Source organism: Bombina bombina, chromosome 4 (assembly GCF_027579735.1).
Source record: "Bombina bombina isolate aBomBom1 chromosome 4, aBomBom1.pri, whole genome shotgun sequence".
Classification (NCBI taxonomy): Eukaryota; Metazoa; Chordata; class Amphibia; order Anura; family Bombinatoridae; genus Bombina; species Bombina bombina.
Genome location: NC_069502.1, coordinates 224,311,011 through 224,335,756, shown reverse-complemented (window position 1 = coordinate 224,335,756; position 24,746 = coordinate 224,311,011). Strand labels below are relative to the sequence as shown.

At 35.4% G+C, this 24,746-nt stretch overlaps 1 protein-coding gene across 2 annotated transcripts; it reads right to left on the bottom strand.

Moving 5' to 3' along the window:
• Nucleotides 1-2,238: 2,238 nt before the first annotated feature.
• On the bottom strand, nt 2,239-16,878 carry AMOTL2 (angiomotin like 2). 2 transcript variants are annotated; one of them, XM_053709791.1, is made up of 10 exons: nt 16,752-16,878; nt 14,035-14,796; nt 12,152-12,305; nt 10,338-10,482; nt 9,368-9,460; nt 7,389-7,684; nt 6,983-7,278; nt 6,624-6,811; nt 5,979-6,128; nt 2,239-3,556 (listed from the first exon to the last, which is right to left on the bottom strand). In XM_053709791.1, exons 2-10 carry the CDS (start codon nt 14,718-14,720, stop codon nt 3,498-3,500), a joined length of 2,067 nt encoding a protein of 688 aa, XP_053565766.1. In that variant the 5' UTR covers nt 14,721-14,796; nt 16,752-16,878; the 3' UTR covers nt 2,239-3,497. The 2 variants fall into 2 exon arrangements, with proteins under 2 accessions (XP_053565766.1, XP_053565767.1); XM_053709792.1 differs by having other exon boundaries at nt 5,979-6,125.
• Between the last annotated feature and the right edge of the window lie 7,868 nt (nt 16,879-24,746).

The following is a 24,746-nucleotide window of genomic DNA, read 5'->3' as shown; positions in this document are numbered from 1 at the left end:
GTTTCTATCAGTGTTTAGAGGTCTGCAGTATCTACTGTAGCTATCATGGTAAATAAAAAAGCGCCAGTTCTCAGAGTTAAAGGGACACTCACTGTAAAATTGGTTTCCCCTTAATGTATTTTCAATGACTTATTATATCAGATGCACAATATAAAATGTATGGGAAATTATTTCACATGAAATAGCTATTTTTGCTCATTGAAAACACAACCAATTTAAATGGGCTGAGCATGCAAGATCAAAGCTCCTAATTGTATATTTCTCTTTATACACCAATGTCTCCTTATCTTATCCCTTTCTGCATAGACAAAGGGCAATTGAAAATAAGCATTTTAGGACCTATCTCTTCCGCACGGGAAGATTACAGCTGTTGCCTCATGTTTACATAGCTTTTCTATGGAGATTACTGTAGTATTCATATTTTTAGTATGGGTAGCGGTTTCAAAAAGCAGCAATTTCAAATAACAAAATAAAGGTAAATTAGTTGTTTATTAACAATTTACTACACTCCAGCAGATACAATGTTATAGTTCAATGTCCCTCTAAAAATTATAGGAAACATGGGCAAAATAGTGAAAGTACATTGCAGAAGTTTTTTTCTACTGAGCGTAAGTATTTTGGTCTAGATTACAAGTTAATTTATTGTGCGCCCGTAAATGGGCAAGCTGGCGGTAGCAATTAGCGCTCTGAAAATTAACCAGAAGTCAGACCTCTAGTTAATTTTAAAAATGTCCCCCAAAATTTAGTGTAGTGTGTATTATAAAAAATAAAATATCTAGCATTTTTTTAATTAATAATAACTGCAGGAGGCAGTTTTAAGGGGTTAAAAGTGGCGGGTGTGGGGTGTTAGAAAAATCCCATTGCGGTCTATGGAGACTGTGTTATCCCTGTAAATATATATGTATATATACACATATTTACACATAAATATATATGTATATGAATATATACACATAAATATATATGTATATGAATATATACACATAAATATATATGTATATGAATATATACACATATTAACACAAATATATATGTATATGAATATATACACATATATATATATGTATATGAATATATAAACATATTAACACATACATATATATGTATATGAATATATACACATATTAACACATAAATATATATGTATATATACACATATTTACACAAATATATATGTATATATACACATATTAACACATAAATATATATGTATATGAATATATACACATATTAACACAAATATATATGTATATGAATATATACACACATATATATATATATATATATGAATATATAAACATATTAACACATACATATATATGTATATGAATATATACACATATTAACACATAAATATATATGTATATATACACATATTTACACAAATATATATGTATATATACACATATTAACACATAAATATATATGTATATGAATATATACACATAAATATATATGTATATGAATATATACACATATTAACACAAATATATATGTATATGAATATATACACACATATATATATATATATGAATATATAAACATATTAACACATACATATATATGTATATGAATATATACACATATTAACACATAAATATATGTATATGAATATATACACATATTAACACATAAATATATATGTATATATACACATAGTAACACATACTGTACATATATATGTATATATACACATATTTACACATACATATGTATATGAATATATACACATATGAACACATAAATATATATGTATATATACACATATTAACACATAAATATATATACATATATATTTAAATCTGCTGCACATCGCTTCGTGACTTACCCCCTTTGCTGCACTAGTTCTCATGCCATATCTCACAGAATGAGAACGAGACTCCCATTGGAGCCTATGGAAGCACGCTCTTGTGAGAGCAATGCTTCTGTGCAATGCGAACGTGACGTTGCGTTCGCATTGCTCCTCATTTGTAATACCAGTAGACATTTGCATGCGCTGATATTACTAAGTGGAGCGCATATATTGATTTTCCGGAAGCAATACTTTGCGCTCCACTTATAATCTAGCGGCATTGATTCTAGCCCTTTATGGGTAATTGTATTTGAGTTTGATATCTTTTTAAATATGGTCTGTACACAACCAACAGAGATGGAAATTTCATAATGTTGATAAACCCCCCAAATTCTTCAAATTTTTTGTTATTTGAATAGAAATAAGTAACAATGATACACACTGCATTGTTTTATTTGCAAATTTATTTTGTTCTGTATTTAAAATAACAATAGTCTGGTCTGCAACAGCAGAACCAGGTAGCATCCAGGCAGCATATAACAAAGCAGAATAATATTAAACAACAGCCACGCTTACATTTTAAATACTTTTGATAACTTAAAGTACACTCACAAAAAAAAAAAATCAGATTCATACGTCTTTGGAAGAAAACTCAAAACTTCACAGCGCAAATAGGCAGAAATAAAATATCAAAATATATATTACATTTTAATCCTTTCAAAGGTTTGCAATGTTTTTTTATTGCATACAAAATGCACTAATGATGGTCCTTTCTGGTAGGGAAAGGATTCGGGAAAGGGGTCGACCATTTTCTTTCTATAATTAAAAGTTTACAACTGCTCTATGCAATTTTTTTTATTGATGTCAAATTGTAAACAATACACAAGAGTTGAGACGTGAAGTAACCACTGTTGACCCGCAACAGTAATTAAGCTAGAAAACTGTTTAGAACAAAAGGAGGAGATTTTAACAATATATAATAAATACAACATAGAACATTTGTGGTGTAGATTAAATATCTGCAGGCTCTTGCAAAAATATTCTAAGAGCTTCTCATGGAAAGTAATTTAAGAGCTTCATTATAGGTCAGATCCCAGTAGCTTACATGGGTTTTAACCAAAAAAGAAGGTGAAAGTCCAGAGATAAGGTAGGAAAAGGGTTTTTATAAATATGGAGAGGGATTTATAAAAATAAACACATAAATATTTACACAAAAATGTTCAGGACACAAGTCCAGAAACTTTTAACCACTTCACTCCTCAAACAGTTCTGTGTAACTTTCTCTAGCAGCAAGAGTTGTTGGCCCAAGGCAGTTTCAAAGCCAAAACCGGACTTTTCTATGCTTCCTTCTGATGTGTTCATGTGTTTTCTTTAAAGCTTAAGGTAAGCAAGATTTTGACTCGTAATGAGGGACAACCATGATATTTAAAGACCACAACATCAGATGGTTGAGAACGTAGAACCCAGAAGTTCTCAAAACTCATTTCTCAGTTTAGATTCTCAGGTGAAACTTGTGGACTTTGTGTTGCAGCGATGGTTCTAGATTTAAGCTTCATACACCTTGTTTCATTTCAGCCAAGGGATGTTACTCAACAGACATGGATCCATAGCTTGTATGCTTAGGGATGCCTCAACATCATCTTCTGATCACTGATAACAAGGGCCTTATCCTAAGGCTGATGGGTAAGTCCAGACAAATGGCAGTTCAGATAAGAATTTCCACCATCTCGGAAATATTGGAGTTTTTGGAAGAAGCAAAGGATTCTGCAGTAAACAAAAAGGCATGATTAAGCTATTTTTTTTTTATTAAACAAATACATACTGTGTAGCATATTGGTTTAATTATCAAACAAAAATACATTACAATCTAAAAAATATTTTAAATTAACTTGTTGCTTTGTCTTGAATAGTTTACTACTTATTATTATGCCACCAAGTTGAAGTTTATAAGTTAAAGGGATACTGAACCCAAATTTATTTCTTTCATGATTCAGATAGAGCATGCGATTTTAAGCAACTTTCAAATTTACTCCTATTATCAATTTTTCTTCATTCTCCTGGTATCTTTATTTGAAAAAGCAGGAATGTATAAGCTTATAAGCCGGCCCATCTTGGGTTCGGCACCTAAAATGTAGCCACCAATCAGCAAGCGCTACCCAGGATGCTGAACCAAAAATAGGCCGGCTTCAAAGTTTATATTCCTGTTTTTTCAAATAAAGATACTAAGAGAACAAAGAAAATGTAATAATAAGACTAAATTAGAAATCATGAAAGAAAAAAATTGGGTTCAGTATCCTTTTAAGATAGTAATTCATTTCTTAATATCTGTGTATCATGGCATTTTTTTAATTATGGTTCAAATACCAACAAGTGAAACAGGAGAAAAGCAGCCATTAATATACATTCACTGCATATCTGTAAGACACAGAACACATTGACTATGTATGACTGGATCATGGTTCTTCTTTGTGTTATGTCAGGAAGTGATTCAATACAAACTTATTCACCCTTCAGACAGACTATTCAATAAAACAGTGATGATGCAGACAGTATATGCCCAATCAGATGAATATGTGGACATAAAAATGTGGGACAAAATCCAAGAAAATTAAAACAATATAGATAAAGGATATATTTCTGTGTTGTGAAGACACCATGTATGTTAGAGATCATGAGATCCTGTGACACACCCTGGAGCTTTTTTGTGTGTTGCTTTAGAACTTTAATTTCTGAAGATCATTAAGACAAGCAGTTTGTTGGGTTACAAAACTCTATTTTCATTGGCTGCTTCACTGGATGGAGGACATTCCAAGCATGCCTGTGGTTTTAAATGGTCAGCAGACACATAGCATCTTCACGGCACAAAACAAGTGTTGTGGTTAAAATTCAGTGAAGATTGAGCAATTCTGGGATTGGGGAATTCATTTATACACAGGGAAGTGAGATATCACACAAAAAGTAATGTGTAGGTCACTCATCTGATCTAAAAATCCTTACGATTATCACTGAGACTCCAATTATAACAGGACTCCCATTTAAGTAAAGTAGGGAAAATTCAAAAGCTTCTCAGCAAAACTCTATATTTTCCAGTAAGGCAAGATCCACTTGCTCAGACGCTCATTGATTGCTAGGTACTGTTGGGGTGTTTGGGACTTTTTAATTTTTAGTCTTCCAAGCATGAGCTTATAATTCCCTTCCCCCTTTCTCTCTCAGTTTCTTGGCCTCACACCTGCATTCTGTTCCCAGCTGCATAGTTGAGATTCATTGGGATTAGTCATCACCAAGGGAGGCCAAGCCTTGGCAAGGATTGTGAGAGGAGAAAGCTCTCAGCTATGCAGGGCTCGGCTCAGGCTCTGGGGGGGGGGGGGGTGATAGAGTACAGCTTCTGCAGTTGTGAAACTATGCTCTCAATGCTAATTTTTCTCAGACATAATAAGGCAGAATCATTCAACATTCAACTTGGTGAACAAATATCCTTAACCCATTTTTTTGCCAGATGTGGTTACAACAAATTGCCATGTCTGGAACCCAAGTGGTTAAAGAGGAAGTAAAACCTCATAAGAGTAGAGTGAAATCTACAACTTGTTTGGCTTTAAAATTAAAGGGACAGTCAAGTCCAAAAAAAAACTTTAATTTTTCAAATAGGGCATGTAATTTTAAACAACTTTCCAATTTACTTTTATCAACAATTTTGCTTTGTTCTCTTGGTATTCTAGTTGAAAGCAAACCTAGGAAGGCACATATGATAATTTCTAAGCCCTTGAAGACTGCCTCTATTTTATTTACTTTTCACAGCAGGGGAGAGCAAGCTCATGTAGGCCATATAGATAGCATTGTGATCACGCCCGTGGCTAGTGGCAGACACTGCACTAATTGGCTAAAATGCAAGTCAATAGATAATAACTAAAAGTCATGTGATTAAGGGCGGTCAGAAGATGCTTAGATACAAGTTAGTCACAGAAATAAAAAGTGTATTAAGATAACAGTGTTGGTTTTGCAAAACTGGGGAATTGGTAATAAAGGGATTATCTATCTTTTTAAACAACAAAAATTCTAGTGTTGACTGTCCCTTTAAGTAAAAAATATTCCAGTTTACATTAAAAAAAACCAATAGGCTGGCAAGAAACAAAAACTCACAGCGCAGTCCTCCGAGGTAAAACACAGAAAATTAAGATAAAGAACTTACCCAGCAAAGAAGTTGTGTTTCTCTCTACAAGAGATTCTGTTGCCTGCTCAGTGGAACATTCTGTTTGGGTGCTGCCCTCTCTGCTCCCATGCTTGGAGTGGCTTGGTGAGATGTTGCTGGTGGATGACGGTAACTCGATTGGATTGTCTGCTTGGAGTAGAGAAAATGGGTGTGATTTTGTGAATTGCTGACACTGATATAAACATAGCTTTTCTCTATAGATAAGAACCAGAAAGTCCCTCAACTCTGCCCATATATTCTGCTGAAATTTAATCCAACAAATTCTTGAATTCCCTTACAATCTTTGACATTACCAACGCTACTGGAAATCTATTCCATGAATCAACTACACTTTCTGTAAAGAAGGGATTATGTAAATTGTATATGCTACCTCAATTTGAGATCATAATTATTTCCTCTGATGTTTAAACCTTAGCTTTGCTAAATCACATATTATACTTGAATGTTTTTATATCATATCACCTTTATCCTCTTTCTACTTCTAAGCTACACATATCATGGTCACAAACTGTAACATACAAAATTAAAGTAAGCAATTTTCTTAGTTCGGACACATTTGTCAACTATATCTGACTTGTTACCATTGTTGAAAAATTGTAATAGTATCTAATCTTAAAGACTTACATGTTGCTCCTCTTGGGGTAGTGTCAGCTAATCGTTCATTGCGTGTGGAGTTTGGGGTGAGCCCTGAAAGTGTGAAAATAGATGGCACAGACTTGGCAGGTCGGAGTGGTCCTTGATAAGGTTTACGTTGCTGTAAGACTTTGATCACAGCATCTTTCTCCAGTATTTGTGCATGAAGAGCCTTGATTCTGAAATAAAATAAAAAATACTATATGTCAAATGAATATACAAAGATAGTTATGACAATAAGATAAGTAGACATAATTTTTGTACACTCATAAACTAGAGCTGGTGAGAACTATATGATTTGAATGTTTTAGAACTCCAAATAGTACAGTGAAAAATCGAAGTTATCTCACCTGCTCTCCATCTCTTGATGCCTATGGCTGACCATCAGAAGGTCCTCATTAAAGCTGTTATTAGGTGAATGGCGAGGAGAGTGGTTAATTATGGTAGTGTCACGCTGAGCTGCAGCAGTAGCTGCAGCATCCATTGCAAACTGGCGCATGGTGCGTTCCTCCAGATACTTCTGCTCCCACTTAGTCATATCTGCCTCCAGGGCCAGTATCTTCTCCTCTTTTTCTCGCAGTTGTTCAGAGAGTACTGGAACACTGAGCTCTGATGACATATTTCCACTCTGTGCCAATGGTTGCCTCTGTGGTGGAAAACATGCATTATGAATAAGTTTTATTTTGTCTCTACTACATGGCCTAATCAGATCAAAGTCAATATGTCATTAGTATACATTGATATAAAGATTTTCACCTGCTGAGTCCGTAAAGTCTTCAGCTCCTGCTCCAGTCTTGTGCGTAGACGAAGTTCCAGCTGCTCCCGCTTCTCACAGGCAGCCTGGAGTTGGCTCAAAGCCTGCTGTAACCTTTCCACTTTTTCAACATAGGCTCGTTTCTTACGAAGTTCATCCTCAGCACGAGCTGCTCTGGATTGCGCATTACTAAGAGCTTGCTCTAGTAACTCTGCCCGCCGACGCTGATCTTCATTTGCACTGCGTAGGAGGGTGACTTCTCTTTCCAGCTTCTCTTTCTCTTGCTGTTGATCACGGCCTACAGAGTAAGCACATTCCCTCATTTAATATTTCAATATGGTAAAAGGTTTTGAAAAAAGTAAACAGTAATGTACACTTTTTAGGACAGAAATTATTTAATTGTGGTAAATAAGTGGGATAATATTGGTCTCGACTATTGCCTCACCTTTAGTCATTTTAGGTTCTCTTGCAGATTCAAATTCTTCTACATAGATATAACCTATCCCACTACAATTGGTTTAACAAATAATTCTCCTTTGCTCATCTCTGTAACCAAATCTAGCCAGCAGAAATTGGACTAATCCACACACACAGTGTTTGACTAGAGTAAGATTTGAACAAACATGGCAGACCAAATACCATAGAAATTAAAAACTAATATTTTTTATTTGTGAAACCTTTCAAACTATAAAAAATGAGGAGCAAACACTACACAACATACTGCACCAAATGTAGTAAAATAATTTACCCAACAATTAAACTGAACTATGTGTATGTTCACTAGGTGTAATGTTTGTAAAGATCTGTGAAAAAAACAGAAACATCTATGGTATAGAAAAGATTTGTAAAGTTTGCTATCTCATAACCAAGTAAGGAGGAGTGAAAAGGCCTGGGAAACAATGTACATATTATGCTATGATTTGTGGGTTTCATTGCACTTATTTAGAAAATGTCTCCTCTTGGTTCATTCAGAGAAATCTCAAAGTAAACTTCTCTTTGCCTCCAATGCTCCATGGAAAGGTTAAACAAACATCTAGGTTCCCAGGCTTGGAACCAAATGGTAGCAAAGAGATGACAGCTCCAGGATACATATCCTGGATATACCAGTTCCCTTTGGTAGTTATTCCAACCTCCCAGACTTAATAGTGCATGTATAACTGCCAGTGTGCAATACACAGTAAAGAGGCAACTTATGTACAATTCTGAGCCATATTTATATATTGTCATATCAGTGCTTGTGTGAAATATATTTTAACAGAATATAAAATTCTGTTTTTGTTTTTATTTAAAATAGGACCTTGCCCCTTTGATTTTCTATAATATGTTGGGCTTTTATTAGTATTTAGAACTGGTGTAAATAATCAGATGAAATATAGCACTTTAACAGTCATATCATGTTAACCCACACTCTGCTTGTAAGCCTAAAGAGAGACAAGTACCCTTGTGGCGGGAGGGGAAGGGGGGATGGGGAGAGCAGATTTTGGAATGTTAAGAATGCTGATCACATAAAATTCCTTGTTTGCTCCCTAGAGGACTAAACAGCTCAACCTTTTCCTCATTAAAAAAGGGAAAGCATTTACCCCTTATTAACTTTAAATTCAGGTAGTCTAGACCCTGGGCACAAAGTCTACACACACATATAGATGTATATATTATATATAATAATCACTTGTAGCTGGGTACAAAATAAAGATCCTTCTTTTTTCTAGGCAAAAATAAAGACTAACTGTGTTTTCATCCAGTTGGAAAATAATTTTTACACAGCTACTCAGAGTTTTTAAAGGAACGAAACCTGGTATCCTTTTTTATGTTACACACAAGTTTCATTGTAAAGAAGACTTTAATGTTGTACCTCAGACTTGTTTAATAATCTATGTAGCAAGCCCTATGGATTTGGCAATACTACACAAATAAATTATATTAACAATAATCAGTGTGACAGTTGTCATTGTCATATTATATGACATATGCAAAAACTTACATTGAGAAATGAGCTTAGAGATGGCTCCTTGACTTTCTTCTCTTTGACCAACACTTTTCACAGATAACTGTTTGTTAGCAGATTCCAGGCGTTCTACATACAGACAACAAGGAGATAAATTACTTTACAAGTCACAGGTACAAGTCATTTCAACATAGGCAGACAGAGAACTGCTACTAATAAGCACCACAGTACATTCCCTAGAATATTCCCACGAGTGGTCCAACTGTCACTGAAACCAAACATATTTTCAAAAATGTATTTTAAGTAATGTTGATTAAAGAGACCATTACAGTTGAAGTGCATAATCAACAAATGCATAATAAAAGAGAGCACTGTACCACTTATTTGAATATTACATTTCCAAATTTTCTTTCATTTCTCTGTTTCCTGTATCGTGACAGTCATCAGCAAATTACAGGCTCATATACTTATATAATGTGAACTCTTGCACATGCTCAGTAGGAGCTGCTATCATAGAAAAGGTGCATATAACAACACTGCGCAATTTAATAAGGAAGTAAATTAGAAAGACTTTATTTATTTATTTTTTATTATACGTTCTATCTGATTTGTGAAAGTTTTAATTTTGACTTTCATAGCCCTTTAACTATATAACCGTAGTATTCTGATATCTATCTTGTTTTAAAGCAGTTTAACAACCAACTCATGTCAGTTGTCCAATTAGATGGTGCTATATAAGCAGATTTAAGTCCAGGGTATACAAAGCCACACGTTTAAACTAGTCTTTAACATGTAATGAGCTAATGAGGTTTGTCAGGATCTGTAAGAGGTTTATTGTCCTTCTTAAGACCCTTTTGTTTGTCCACTCTTTGTACCTAGTTTCTTGTTGTCTTTACACAGAGGGGCCACTGACTTAAGCCATTGTCAGTAGGTAATGATAACGGATAGCTTATACTGCACAGAAAGTCCCAGTAATGGTCAATGTATAAAGTTCCCGTTTTCTCACCTCTCAGATCTCGGTTAAAATCTTGCATACGCCGCATCTCTCCCTCCATCTTTGTCCTCATGGCACTCTCCAGAACTTCACGTTTGGATGAAGCTTTCATGAGGCTCTCGTAGGCTTCAGAAATACGTTGAATCTCAGTCTCTAACTACAAAAAAAAAATTCAGTAAAGGTCAATATCACATTTATTGTGTTCACCATCAACATTATTATTTTTTTATTACTATAAATAAAATTGTGCCTAACCATTTCATAATATACAGTATATATATTTTGTTGTTGTTGCACACACTGTATATTTCAGAAGGCTTAATGCCACCTGCCTCTCTGGATTACACATTTGCTAATGGTCTGGATTCCCCTCCCTACTGATTACAGCTGATGCCTTTCTAACACAAGCACCTTTTCATCTGTACACAAAGGCCCATTTATGCCACAGCAGGTCAGCTCAAGCAGAACACAAGGCTTGAGCAACTGTCAGCGGCCCTCAGCTTTACGTGTGCCTCTAACAAATGGCTCATGGCTGCCCCATTGTGCTGAGATCTCTTGCAGCTGTTAAAGGGGAGATGATATCAAGGGGAGGGGGGGTTTAGAAAGTGAAAGGGACAGGGAAGGCAAAACAAAACCAAGGGGGGATACAGCCCCCCCCCCTTCTTGTCTAAGGCCAGCTGGGTATCCAGCCACAAAGATCTGCTTGATGATAGGCTGTATGGAATAACTATAAATGATTTCCAAGATTTAGGCTCTGGTTCAGCTTATTAAAGGGACAGTCTACACCAAAACTGTTCTTGTTTAAAAAGGTAGATAACGCCTTTACTACCCATTCCCAAGCTTTGCACAACCAACATTGTTATATTAAAATACTTTATAACCTTTAAACCACTAAAGCCACTACAGACAGCCTCTTATCACATACTTTTTTATTAGCTTTTCAAAACAAGAGACTGCTAATTCATGTGAACCATATAGATAACATTGTGCTATAAATAGCCATGTAATAAGGGGGCTGTCAGAAGAGGCTAAAATACAATTTAATCACAGAGATAAAACATATATTAATATAACCATGTTGGCTGTGCAAAACTGGGAATGGGTAATAAAGGGATTATCTATCTTTTTATACAAGTTTTGGAGTAGACTGCCCCTTTAAAAGACAAACAGCTGATAATTCTCTCATTAAAGTGAATGTAAAGTTTCATCAATTGGTGCCCGGTTTTTTAAAATACTATTAAAAACAGGGGCACTTTCATTGATGAAACTTTACATTGCACCGTATTTGTAGAAATACCTTTTACTTCTCCAAAGCCGGATCGCCGATCCCCCCGTCTCAGCTCCTCTGTACTTACGTCAGAAATGACGAAACCGGCTTCCTCCAATCATGCCCCCCCCCCCCCGAGCATCCTTCTCAGGATGCCCTGCTGTGATTGGAGGAAGTCGGTTTCGTCATTGCTATGTAAGTACAGCAGGAAGAAGCAGGCGGGGGATCGGTGATCCGGCTTTGGAGAAGTAAAAGGTAAGTATTTCTACAAATACGGTGCAATGTAAAGTTTCATCAATGAAAGTGCCCCTGTTTTTAATAGTATTTTTAAAAACCGGGCACTAATGAATTAAACTTTACATTCACTTTAAGCTTATAATGTGTAAAAAGCAATGCTCTGGTAAGCAGATATTATGGAGATCTTGTATATTTGTGAAGACACCCAGCAGTACAGAACTGGATATTTCACAGGTATATCCGAGAAGGTCTCTTCTGGGCTTGATGAGAGCTGCTTAGAATTCAAACAGAAGGTGTGAGAAATAAAATGTTTAGCTCTTACCTTCTGGATCCTTGCAGCTTTCTCACTGTAAGTCTCCAATTCCCTACGTAACTTTTCATTTTCCTGAAGAAGAGCATCCATCCGTGCCATGTGGTTGCTAGCAGAATTGTATGATGTCATAGGAGCATAGTTTAGATTGGGATCTTGAGTCAACCTGTAAAGTTAACAAGAACAGTTTAGCAATACACTATACTATATGTACATATATAAGTAAAAGATTTCATAGTATCATCGCTAATACTAACAAAGCTCCACGTGTCTTACAATTTGGAACAGCAATAGTGAATTTAACAAATCTCAACAAAATCAATTAAAAAAAAGACGTCTTATGTAAATATACCGCACACATGATTTTCTAGTTAAATCATATTTATGTGTTGTGTAATTCTACATCAATATATGCTTACAGGAGTATAAATTAATTTGAATCCCCTGTATTGATACACACACAAAACATTAATATTCAGCCCTACCTCTTAAGCACAGACTTGTACAATCTTGCACAGCTTGCATTTGGGAAGAATTTTCCCACGGATTCAGAGAAGCTTAAAATCTATACTTGTCCAGGACTGCGCAACAGTCACTAAATTTTCTCATACATCTAGGTACATTTTTATCTCAGTTTATTATGATTGGCCAACTAAAGAGAATGCAGCTAGACCCACACTACACAGTTTTATTCAAAATATTTTTTTCAGACATTTCAGGATTATTCATTACAAGCTGATCTAGTATGTGAGTATACAACTGTGCAGGTAATCAAGAGCTATCTCCTTATAAGGTAGCTACTCACATGAAAATATCATTCCTGAACAATTGTATATACCAAAAGCCTGGAAGGAAGGGTGAGCCCAAATAAAATGTGTTTTGCAGTCACAAATCAGAATAATAGATCTTCCTTTCCCCTAACACACTGGAACTCTAGGAATTTAACATGGTAGTCACAAAAGATTTGGTATTTCCGTTAGTGGCCCTGAAAGGCTAAACCACTTCAATGCCAAAGGGATTATAGGATATAGTAAGGAAGAAAATTCTTTCATTGTGAGGCAAAACAGGTCAATTAACATTATCTGCATTACTTGCAAACAGAGCTACTTCCTGTCTCCACAAACTTCTTCCTGTCTGAACAATAAAGAATTGTCGCAACCGCGCCACTTCAATATTTCATGAAAATTATGTCTCAAATGCAACCAGTGTTTCTAGGATTAATACTTTAATTTTATATTGTTTTGCATTATTTTAATATTAACTTTTTTGTATCAGTTAAAGATATTTCTACCACTTAACAATTTAATTGTTAAATTTTTGTACTACTATATCACGTCAAAATGGCAGACAAGAACTGATAAACTATGGGTGAATTTTACAATTAAACATGGTTAAACAAGTTATGTTAGGCATTTGCTTACGTGTGCCCTGCTTCCGCTTTGTTGCTACAAATGGTAATTTGTCTATAACTATCTAAAAGTTTATTAAAAGGTCTTTAAATGAAATATTAAAAATAACAGAGATCATATTTAATATATATGTATATATATATATATATATATATATATATATATATATATATATATATATATATATAGAGAGAGAGAGAGAGAGAGAGTTATAGGTAAAAATAATAGGGAGATCTACATAATAGTCTGCTATTTGTTTAACTGATCAATCTAATGAAAACAGTTAAACAGTTAAAATTGTTCATCTGACACCTCACATATCTCAAAAATGATAAGACCTGTATAAGTATGAAGGGTATTCAAAATATCTATAGGCATGTTGGTTTGCAGCACCAACAGTCTATATATATATCACAATGGTAATAACATAATAAAAATGAATAGGATTTATGCAATAGAATGTGGATCAGCAGGCTTTTTTCTCACCTGATGTCAGATTGCTGGTATACAGGTAAATCTCCAGAATAATGCCTTTGTTCTTGAGTGAAACCATTTCCATGGTGATCTGGGGGTCCATAATTTGCATACTCAGTGGGAACCTCCCTGTACTGTACCCTCTCATCCTGTTGCCCACGAGCCACTGCCATCTGGTAGTGCCTAGATAGCTGGGGGAAACTGTGAGAGGAGCTCATGAGGTTTTGCGGTTTGGCACCATTGCGTTCTAGAGACATCTGCAACAGACGCTCACTCAGAGACCTAACGTGACCATGCTTCAACTCCATGAGAGATTGGTCATGCCGTTGAGGGGCAGACTCTTGCTGCTGAACATTTTGAGCATAGTACTGAGAATTGGCTAAGGCTTCTTTATATGATGGAAGCTCCTCACCCTTGTGCTGAAATTCATAAGCTTTGTACATGGGGTTTTCCAAGTAAAAATGGTCACAGTGATGCTCCTGCCCTTGAGGTTCCTGCCTTGTAGAAGGGGCCATTTGCATCTCCTCTTGCTCTAGACTTTCCAAGGAAGACCTGGGACTTCCATTGCCACCTCCAGCTCGAAGAGCCTGCTGCTGAATTGCTAATAATGTACGGTTCTCACTGAGATTCCCATATCTCAATTGCTCTTGAATCAATCGATGAAGAACTGTTCCAGATGAATCCTCAGCTGTCCTCATCTTCAAACAAACCAAAAAAAAACCTAAAAAAATTAAAAAAAACTCTTGACAGGTTTATCGAACTCCTGGGCCAAACCTATATATAAAAGAAAACAAAGAGAGGGACTGTGAGTTATATACAGACATATTAGCATACCAAATAAAAGCAGCTATTTGTCAACTAATTAAAAAAAAAGAAGAATGGCACATAAAACCCAAAAGCTGTGAAAAGATACACTGAATAAGAGCATTTTTCTATAAGGTGGCAAAAATGCTTTACACTGACATATTTTTACCTCCATTCATATGCATATAACTAAATTCTTTCCATGCAAAATAAATGCATATGTTGTAATGTGCAAGTCAATAGATAACATCAGCTTTCCTAGGACATTGCTGGAGGCAGGAATGCAAAACCTGCCTATTCAGAACACAACATGGATTGACCTTGATGGTAAATTCTTGTGGTTAATTTACAACTACATCTACAAAGGCATTTCATGCAAGTGTGTAGCAAGTACTTTTAAAAAAACAAAAACACACAAATTATTAATGCAACGTGACAATAATTATTTGCCAGCACTATAGTTTGGTTGTATTTTAAAAAGGCAAAACAATTGCTTAGGTTTTTGTTTAGGGGCAGTTGCATTTTAGAGGAATGGAATGTCTGCCCCTCCTCTCCCCATGTAGTTAAAAGCTCTGTATATTCCTGGTATGCCCCCCTACTGGCAATGTATTGTCACTCATTCCCTCCAACATCTCCATCTCATTTCCTAGTTGAAGTTGAACAGCCAAACAGACCTCTCCAGAGGCAAAGGGGGTCAAAGGTCCAACTTCAGTTTAAAGAAAAAATGACTTATTTTATAGAAATAATAAATCCACGTCCCACATCTTAAGGTTGTCCTATAAAGTATGCAGACTTTTTTTTGGTGGTATAACCTTGCACAGTGCCCCTATTTTTCCCATCTGGCCTGGGCACAAACTATAACCTGTTATAAGGCATATTTTTTTAGACAAACCTGAGCATTTCCTGCTCTATAAACAGCCAGAGTTTATTTCCATAGCGTAGGAGCTGCTACAACCTAACACATAGCTAAGATCTGACATCACTTGGTCTTTTGTGTTGTAACTGACATTCTTTGTGAATTGCAGCTCTGCCACAAGCACACAAAAGCTTGTTTTCAAAAACAAGAACAATAAAAATAAATACCCCACACATTCCTTTGCCATTGCTTGGGTAACCAAACACCTGCAGATATTCTTCTGTTCCTCTAGGAATGTAAATGTGTTGCCCTATACTGGGGTCCTGTCCCTCTTGTAAGCAACAGATAATACAGAGCAACACTCTAAGGTTTGCATTTAATGATAACTGGCATCTTGGAAATATAAGTTGCTGCAATACAAACCAGGTATGTGAACTGAAATCAATTACAATTACTATTTTATTTACAAGTTACTCCTCCCAAAAACATAACCAAAAACCTAAAATAAAACGTAAAGACAATACTACTTATATTAACGTTATTGTATATTCTATGTTATAAATCCTAGAAAAACACATTGAAAGGCTATTACTCTAATATTCTGTTTACGTGCTAATTACAGCCAGATTTAATACAATATACCATTAACTGTCATTAATTGTTATCATGAATTATATGGCTGTGCAGTGTATCTTGCGCAAACTAAGTTTATGCATAGAAAAGGGAACATACATACATATGGAAAATATATGCAAATTTATATATATATATATATATATATATACATACAAAACGTTGTTAGAATTTTAAAATTAATCCAGCAGATACATATTCATTGTATTAACAAAATATCTGTTCTAAATAACAGTGAATATTAATATAACACTAATACAGTAACTATTCAAACACATATAAATGCAATTACAGCCAGCAGACATAATGCGAGGAGTTTACAAGCCAGTTTAAATGAAACATTCCAGGCACATCAAATACTATAATAATCCAGGTCATTATAAATAAATATAACAAATATGGCAAACGTCTCCTAGCATGGGCACGGGAAACTCACCAGAGCATAGCAGATGTGCGCAGCAGTTTGGGGACCCAGTATGTTCTCGCTGCTCGTGTCAATCCCCAGATCAGGAGAGCAGCTTGAGCGTGTGTAACCTATGAGAGCTCTGAGCAAAATGATCTTCTTGCAATCACACTGTTCAACTGCCTCAATAGCTTTGCTATGCCAGGAATGTGAGAGTTTCAGGCTCCCCCTGGGATAAAAGCTAACCACACATAACCTTTCTCCTGCTCCTCCTCCCTCTCAGCTCAGGAGCCAGCCTCCTGCTTCACTCTCTCCAGGAGCTGCACAGAGGGCTACTGTCCGCTAGGGGCAGCAGTAAGCGCTCACAAATCTTACTTTGCAAATGCATTTTTCTTCTCACATCAGACTGTACTGTATTGTAATTGTGAGTGTACTTTGTGTTATAGGGGGTTCCCCCCATAAAAATGTTGCTATATTTATTGCACTGGGATCAGAGGCAGCAATGAGGGAGGGGATATACTGTATATGAAGTGTGTTTACATTGGTTTATATGATAAGACATGCACATGCTCTCACACGCACGCACAATACAAAATAGCATAAACAGATGTTTCTTACTGTTTTGTTAGTAAATACAACTAATGGCTTATATAAAATATGAGGATACCAGGAAGTGATAACTGTTATCATACATAGATCATCATACTGGATGGAAATGTAAAAAAAGATAAACTTATATGAATATGGAAAAGCTGAAATCAAATCCTATGTCCACCTTACCACATACTCATTTGGAGTCAGAGACTATAGAAATCTGTTCACTAAAACTTACTTGACTCTCCACTCATAAATGACATATAATCAATAAAAATATGGAGCAGTTTATTTTTTATGTCAATTTAATACAAGATACTTGAAAAGCTGAAGGCCATTTCAAATTGTGTTTGGAAATATCTCTGCATTATTCATGCATTGGCAAAAATGGTTGCTAGAAAAAGATCACAGGTTTTACAATTACTTGTTTTGTGCACAAGCCTTACACAGAATATGCTATTAGGCCGTTTGGCATGCACACTTGTCAAGAGTGTTCTGTCAGATGTGCATGTGCCTACTGACGTATTCTCAGTGGCTCTTGTGCACAATAACAGATATCACATTTTTTTATCACATTTTTGATGTCTTAAATAAACTATTTCAGGAAGAGGTTAATTATTGTTTGGGCATGGTGTTTAATCATTGTTCTGCCAATGTATGGAATTTTCAGCGCTCTACATTTGCAATGTACAGCACACTGCACTAGACTCTATCAGTGAACTAGGTAATTAAAGGGACAGCACACTGCACTAGACGCTATCAGTGAACTAGGTAATTAAAGGGACAGCACACTGCACTAGACTCTATCAGTGAACTAGGTAATTAAAGGGACAGCACACTGCACTAGACTCTATCAGTGAACTAGGTAATTAAAGGGACAGCACACTGCACTAGACGCTATCAGTGAACTAGGTAATTAAAGGGACAGCACACTGCACTAGACTCTATCAGTGAACTAGGTAATTAAAGGGACAGCACACTGCACTAGACGCTATCAGTGAACTAGGTAATTAATGTTATGTTTGTGTTGCAGTTATTAAATATGGAACCTCTTGTAATGGAAGGCGATATACTGTGAGAATCTTATTTCTGTATTTCATTCACCGCTTGGGGATTATAATGTGAAGAGGTACTCAATGAATTAGCTTTAAAGGGACACAAAATGGTTCTTTTATGATTCAGACAGAGCATGAAACTTTAAACAACTCTCTAATTTACTTCTGTTATCAAATTATCTTTGTTCTCTTACTCAGGAGCGTGCACTTGTCTGGAGCACTATATAGCAGCAGTTTTGCAAGAATGGTATCTATTTACAAGAGCACCATTTCCTGCTATATAGTGCTCTAGACACCTACCTAGGTATCTCTTTAACAAATTATACCATGGGAACAAAGCAAATTTGATAATAGAAGTAAATTGGAAACTTTTTTGAAATTGTTAGCTCCGTCTGAATCACAAAATAAACTTTTTGTGTTTGATATCCCTTCAAAGAGATTATACATGCAGCGCACACAGACACACAGTATATATACTGTACATAGGGGTGGATCTACCATTGGTGCAGCAGGTGCAGTGGAACCAGGGCCCAAGAGCTGGAGGGGGCCCATAAGAGCCAGCCTATACATAGGTGTATGCAGAATGTGTACAAGGGAAGCCTTTTATTAGTGCAAGTAGCAGGTCCATCTATCTATCTATCTATCTATCTATCTATCTATCTATCTATCTATCTATCCTCAAAATAATTATACAGAGCAGAATGTATTTTATTACTTTTGCCTTTTACTAAGTTACCTTTAGGGGGCCCCAGAAAAATCTTGCACCAGGGCCCTCTGTTGAGTAGGTCCGCTACTGATGGCGTCAATAAACTTCTGTGTGCATATAAGAAAATGGAATGTCGCATATCACTTAAGCTACACTTTCTACACTGCCATTTACATTTATTCCGTATAAAACTTAGTGATGTGAGTGACGAACAAGGTGAGCATTTCCACCAAGATATTAGGTCAATGGAACAGCGCTACCAAGGTTTCTATAACGACTCTATGATGGATCACTACTGTTGGATGTTGTAGCATGATGCTTCTGATGCATTGTACCACAAACATGGACAATCATCACATTTTTGAATAATATTTACTTACGTAGCTTAAATCCAATATTGTTATATGTGTGATACAAAGAACACTTGGTTTGTTTTTAAAAAATGATGAGTGCGAATGTACTGAGATCAAAAATAGGCTTAGCCATTTAAAGGCAGAGCAGCCCACATCAGTTAGACCTTTGCCAGCTAGGTAGCCATAATACACCAGATCTCTCGTCCTACAGCACCTCTACTTAATAGCCAGGCACAAAATGTAATTCTGTTTTACAAAATAGGCAGATTGTAACAGCTTTCCTGTTTCCTTGTTTATGGCCATTCTGGGCCTGGCATGCAAGCACTGATCTGTAAATTCATGACAGTAAATTCATGATCAGCATTAAAAACTGGTCTATAAAATTATGTTTGTATTTCTGATGATTAAAAAAAAATTCTGTGGTGGTTTTTAACAAATATCTCATTGGTTTGGATATGTTTGTTTTGATCATTGCAAGCTCTTTAGTAGATTGTGATACCCTTTCATTACCATCAAAATCAAGGTTTTGTATTCTATAAGCTTTCAAGACCTCACAGGTCTCTTCTTCAGCTGTAGATCATGAGTCTATTTTAATTTCCCTCTGAGCCGGGGGGTACAATCATAATTAACTAAAATAAATCATATTTGAAGCCCTAAATTGAGTAGTACTTTTAAAGCCCCTTGCCATGGTATCTAAAGTAGGGATGGGCAAATGTGTTTAAATTCTAATTCAAATGGTAGAATGAATTTTATTGACAAAATTCAATTTGGAAAATTGAATGTTGATAAGTACGAACATTAAAGTGAAGGTAAACTTCGCCAGATTCGATTAGTGACAATGTAAATAATTATAAAATTAGAGGAACTTTCATTCATCGTTTTAATTCTTTTAATATATTTACCTAGTTATAAGCCTTTTTGTTAGCAATTTCCAATCGTTTCCAAACAGCCCGTTTTTTTTTTTTTTGTCCGGTCACGTTGTTGAACCAGCCAACAGTGAGTCTGGCCGTTAGGCGGCCGTCATTTGACGTCAGAACACTGTTGGAAGTTGTGCGCATGCGTTGGACTTATTTACTTATACTTCCTACCCGGGCTCGCTCCAGTTGATCGCATGCGCAATTCGGAAAGAGACGATCAGGATTGGCGAGTGCGCATTAGGTCTCAAAGATTTTCACTCACACAGGCGCAAATAGAAGAGAAGCCATGTTGTGCGCATGCGCATTTTGTCCGCCAAGCGAGAACGCGCATTTGATGTACGTATAGAGCGGGTGGGACCGCTCTGTACGTAAGAGACTGTAAAATCCGGAAATTGATGGAGGGAGGAGTGAAGACCAGCAAAATAAGTAAAAATCGATCGTTATAAATACAATAATACATATTGCAATAATTTAAAAAAACATAGCGATCACACTTTATAGTATCTTAGTAATATAGTAAGGATGAGAAAACCGGCAAACTTTACCTTCACTTTAATTAAAATACAAAAATCTAATGTTATTTCGATTTAAAATTTTGGTTTGGAATTAGATTGTATCTTTTGAATGTAACTTTCAATTTCGAATTTTGGTTTTGAGTTTGAATGTTTGGTTTCGATTTTGAATTTTGGTTTGGAATTCAAATATTACATTTATAAAATACACATTTAGATTAGAAATACTATTTCAAAATAAAATTTGAATATTATATTTATAAAAGATAGCTGAGGATTAGATATACTATTTCGAAATCGAATATAAAAAATTTGATTTGCATAAAACAAATTTAAAATTGCATGTTGGTAATATTTTCGAATTTGATGTAAAATAAATAGCTAAACATTCAATTATTCAAACAAATATTTTAGAATGTTCTTTAAAATGCAAAAACAAACATTTGAAAAAAGAATGCTAGAATGTTATATGAACATTCCAAATTTAATTTGAACAAACTAATGAAATTCGTTTTGAAATTTGAATGTTTGAAAAATTCGCCCATCCCTAGTCTAAAGCCTATACTTACTATTAACTAACTGTCCTGATTAAAATATTTGTCAAGCTACGCTATAAAAGCATACCCAGAATATGTCAAATAGATCTTTTTAATGACCATCCATATATATTTTGGTCTCTTAATTAAGCTACAAACAGAATATACAAGACATATGTACACAAAATGAAAAAAACAACACAATTTTCAGAACAAAATGGCTTCTTCAGCAAAAGTCAGTATTCAGTGTGACCTCCCTTGGCACTAAGCACATATATAAATCTTTTAGGGAGACTGTCCTGAAGTTTTCTCAAGTAATCGTCTGTTATATTATACCAGGCTTCTTTCAGCACTTCCCAGAGTTCTTCTTTAGATTTAGGTTGTCTTTTATTTAGTTCTCTGCCCAGGTGATCCCATACTGCTAATAATATTTAGGCCTGGACTCTGTGGAGGCCAGTCCATGACTGTCAGTGTTTTATCAGCTGTTTTTCTCTCCAAATATTATTTCAGTGCATTAGTCATGTGCTTGGGATCGTTATCATGCTGAAAAATAAAACCATTCCCAATCAGGCACTTTCCAAAAGGTATGGCACAATTAATTTGAAACCTGTCTGTACTTTTCAGCATTCATGAGCCCATCAATTGGGACAATATCGCCAACACCACTGGCAGAAATGGAGCCCCAAACCAGAACAGACCCTCCACCATGTTTCACTGAAGGCCGCAAGCACGCATTCTTCTATCTTTCTCTAACTCTTCTTCTCACATATTGTCGACGACTGGACCCAAAGCTTTCAAACTTGGGTTTGTCACTCCATAATACTCTTTTCCACTGATCTTCATTCCAATCATTGTGAGATTTAGCATAGCCTTTTCCCCCTGTTCTCCATCCGAAAAAGTAGTTTATTAGCTGCTTCCCTTCCACAAAGACCATTCCTGATTAAGCTTCTTCGGACTGTAGAAGGGTCAACTTGGAATCCGGATGAAGCTGCCAGATGCTGAACCAGGCTCCTTGCTGGACTTCTTCCGGTCTTTCAAAGAAGAAACTCTGAGAAACTTCTCATCAGATTTTGAGTTTTCTTGGCCTTCCAGTGCTTTTTTTGCCCTTGACCTCTCCTGATTCTTCAAATTTCTTTATAACAGCTTGAATACCACATCTTCAGTATCCAGTTGATTTGCTGATCTCCCTTTGCGAGTGGCCTTGCTGATTTTGACATGAAATAGTAGGACAAATACAGGTGTTAGCAATTACATTAATTATGGTTTTATTCCAATATAGGTTTACGAAAGCCAGGTTCCTGCTATTGCTTAAAGGGACACTGTACCCAATTTTTTTCTTTCGTGATTCAGATTGAGCATGACATTTTAAGCATCTTTATAATTTACTCCTTTTATCAATTTTTCTTCATTCTCTTGGTATCTTTATTTGAAATGCAAGAATGTAAGTTTAGATGCCGGCCCATTTTTGTTGAACAACCTGGGTTGTCCATGCTGATTGGTGGATAAATTCATTCACCAATAAAATAGTTGCTGTCCAGAGTACTGAACCCAAAACAAGCTTAGATGCCTTCTTTTTCAAATAAAGATAGCAAGAGAACAAGGAAAAATTGATAATAGGAGTAAGCTAGAAAGTTACTTAAAATGGCATGCTCTTTCTGAATTACAAAAGAAAAATTTTGGGTACAGTGTCCCTTTAAGTGTAAGGGGAGGTCACACAAATACTTGCCACTTTAGCCTATAGAAGCTGTTTTTTTCTAAAAAATAAAAAAAAAAACATTTTTTTTAAATACTGCATACAAATATCCTGTATTTTCTGGTTGTATTCTAATAAAGAGACTGATAAATAATTATAAATGGTAATTTTACCATTTCTAAAACAACAAATCTAATGGTGGCCTAAGACTTTTACTGTGTGTGTATATACATATATATATATATATATATATATATATATATATATATATATATATATATATATATATATATATACAGGTATACCCCGCTCATACAGAGGGTTAGGGACCGGAGCCCCGCTGTAAAGTGAAAACCGCCTTAAAGTGAAACAATGCGGTTTTAGCTTTCTTTTCAATTGCCAGTGTATTTAAAAACTTGAAAACATGTTTGAACTTATATATATTAAGTGTGCAATAGCACTAAGTTTAGTTTGATACTAGCACAGTACAGTATTCAATAAAAACTGTACCTGTAAAATAGTGACAATGACTGTAGTAAAATTTGCCAATCTATAACACTGATACACAGTTTGCACTGAAATGCTGTAAACAGAGTGAACTGTGCATAACAAAATGGTGCCAGTCACTTTTCTCGCAATCTCATGATGATGACAGCCCTATTTCAAAATCCTTGGAGGTTGAACTTCAGCTCCACAAAGCGCTGTATTAGCGAATCGCTGTAAAGTGAGGTATACCTGTATATATAAAATCACTGTGCATATTTTCATGTAAATGCACGTCAATTTTTTTTAAACATTAACAGACGTAAAGATCAGTAACACACTGCATATTGTGGATATAGCTGGAATAATATGAACTGGGGGAACAAATAAATGGACACCACTATATAGTTTAGAGCAGCTATACCAGAACCCAGAATATGGCTATAATGTGAATTACTACAATATTTTATTCCAGTAATGGGTTTAGCAGTCTAACACTATTTCTGCTGAACTCTTACAGATGCTCCTCAACTGGCATAACAGATGTCACTGCAAACAGAGTCCCATTCATTTTCCAAGGGACCTTCTGTGTCCATATTGTCTCGATTGCAAACACAGAATGTCTTGTGCTAAAATCCATCAAATATATGACTTGCATGACACGCCATAAGTCTACAGTAAGTTTGTCTGCCAGTTGGGGGTAAGGCTATATAATCTTGTTATGATGGAATCTGTCACCTATTTATATCTGCTTATGGATCTCATTGACTCTAATACAGATTTGACATATAATATAATTCAATCAATAATGAGGCTAGTTGAATTTAAGAATGCTACTGTTTTGCATGTTGATCTGTATTATCAAGTGAATATAAGCTACACACTATATTGATTCTAACTAGTTTCTATGATGTTTTACATTTTAAGTATATAGGAAATATTCATGAACGAATCACAATTATTAGAGAAATTTAAACTTGTCCATTCTATCTATCTCTCTCTCTTTGACTGTATGTCTGGCTATCAGTCTATCTATTCTACAACTTTTTTTTATATAGTTACCTCTCCTAGGTCTTACAGGTCTTCAGATTGTGAATAATGATATCTTCTATTTCTGAGGTACCATCTCCTATAAGCAAGTGCAAAAGTTCACTGTATATTATGTTAATTGCAGAAATG

Excerpts from the sequence above, each read along its gene's own strand:
- AMOTL2 (XM_053709791.1), bottom strand. The coding sequence starts at position 14,720 with ATGAGGACAGCTGAGGATTCATCTGGAACAGTTCTTCATCGATTGATT. Across the intron at positions 10,483-12,151 it reads AAGCTGCAAGGATCCAGAAG|TTAGAGACTGAGATTCAACG; the intron begins GTAAGAGCTAAA and ends TTTTTTTTGTAG. Across the intron at positions 6,129-6,623 it reads TACCCCAAGAGGAGCAACAT|CAGACAATCCAATCGAGTTA; the intron begins GTAAGTCTTTAA and ends CTCTACTCCAAG.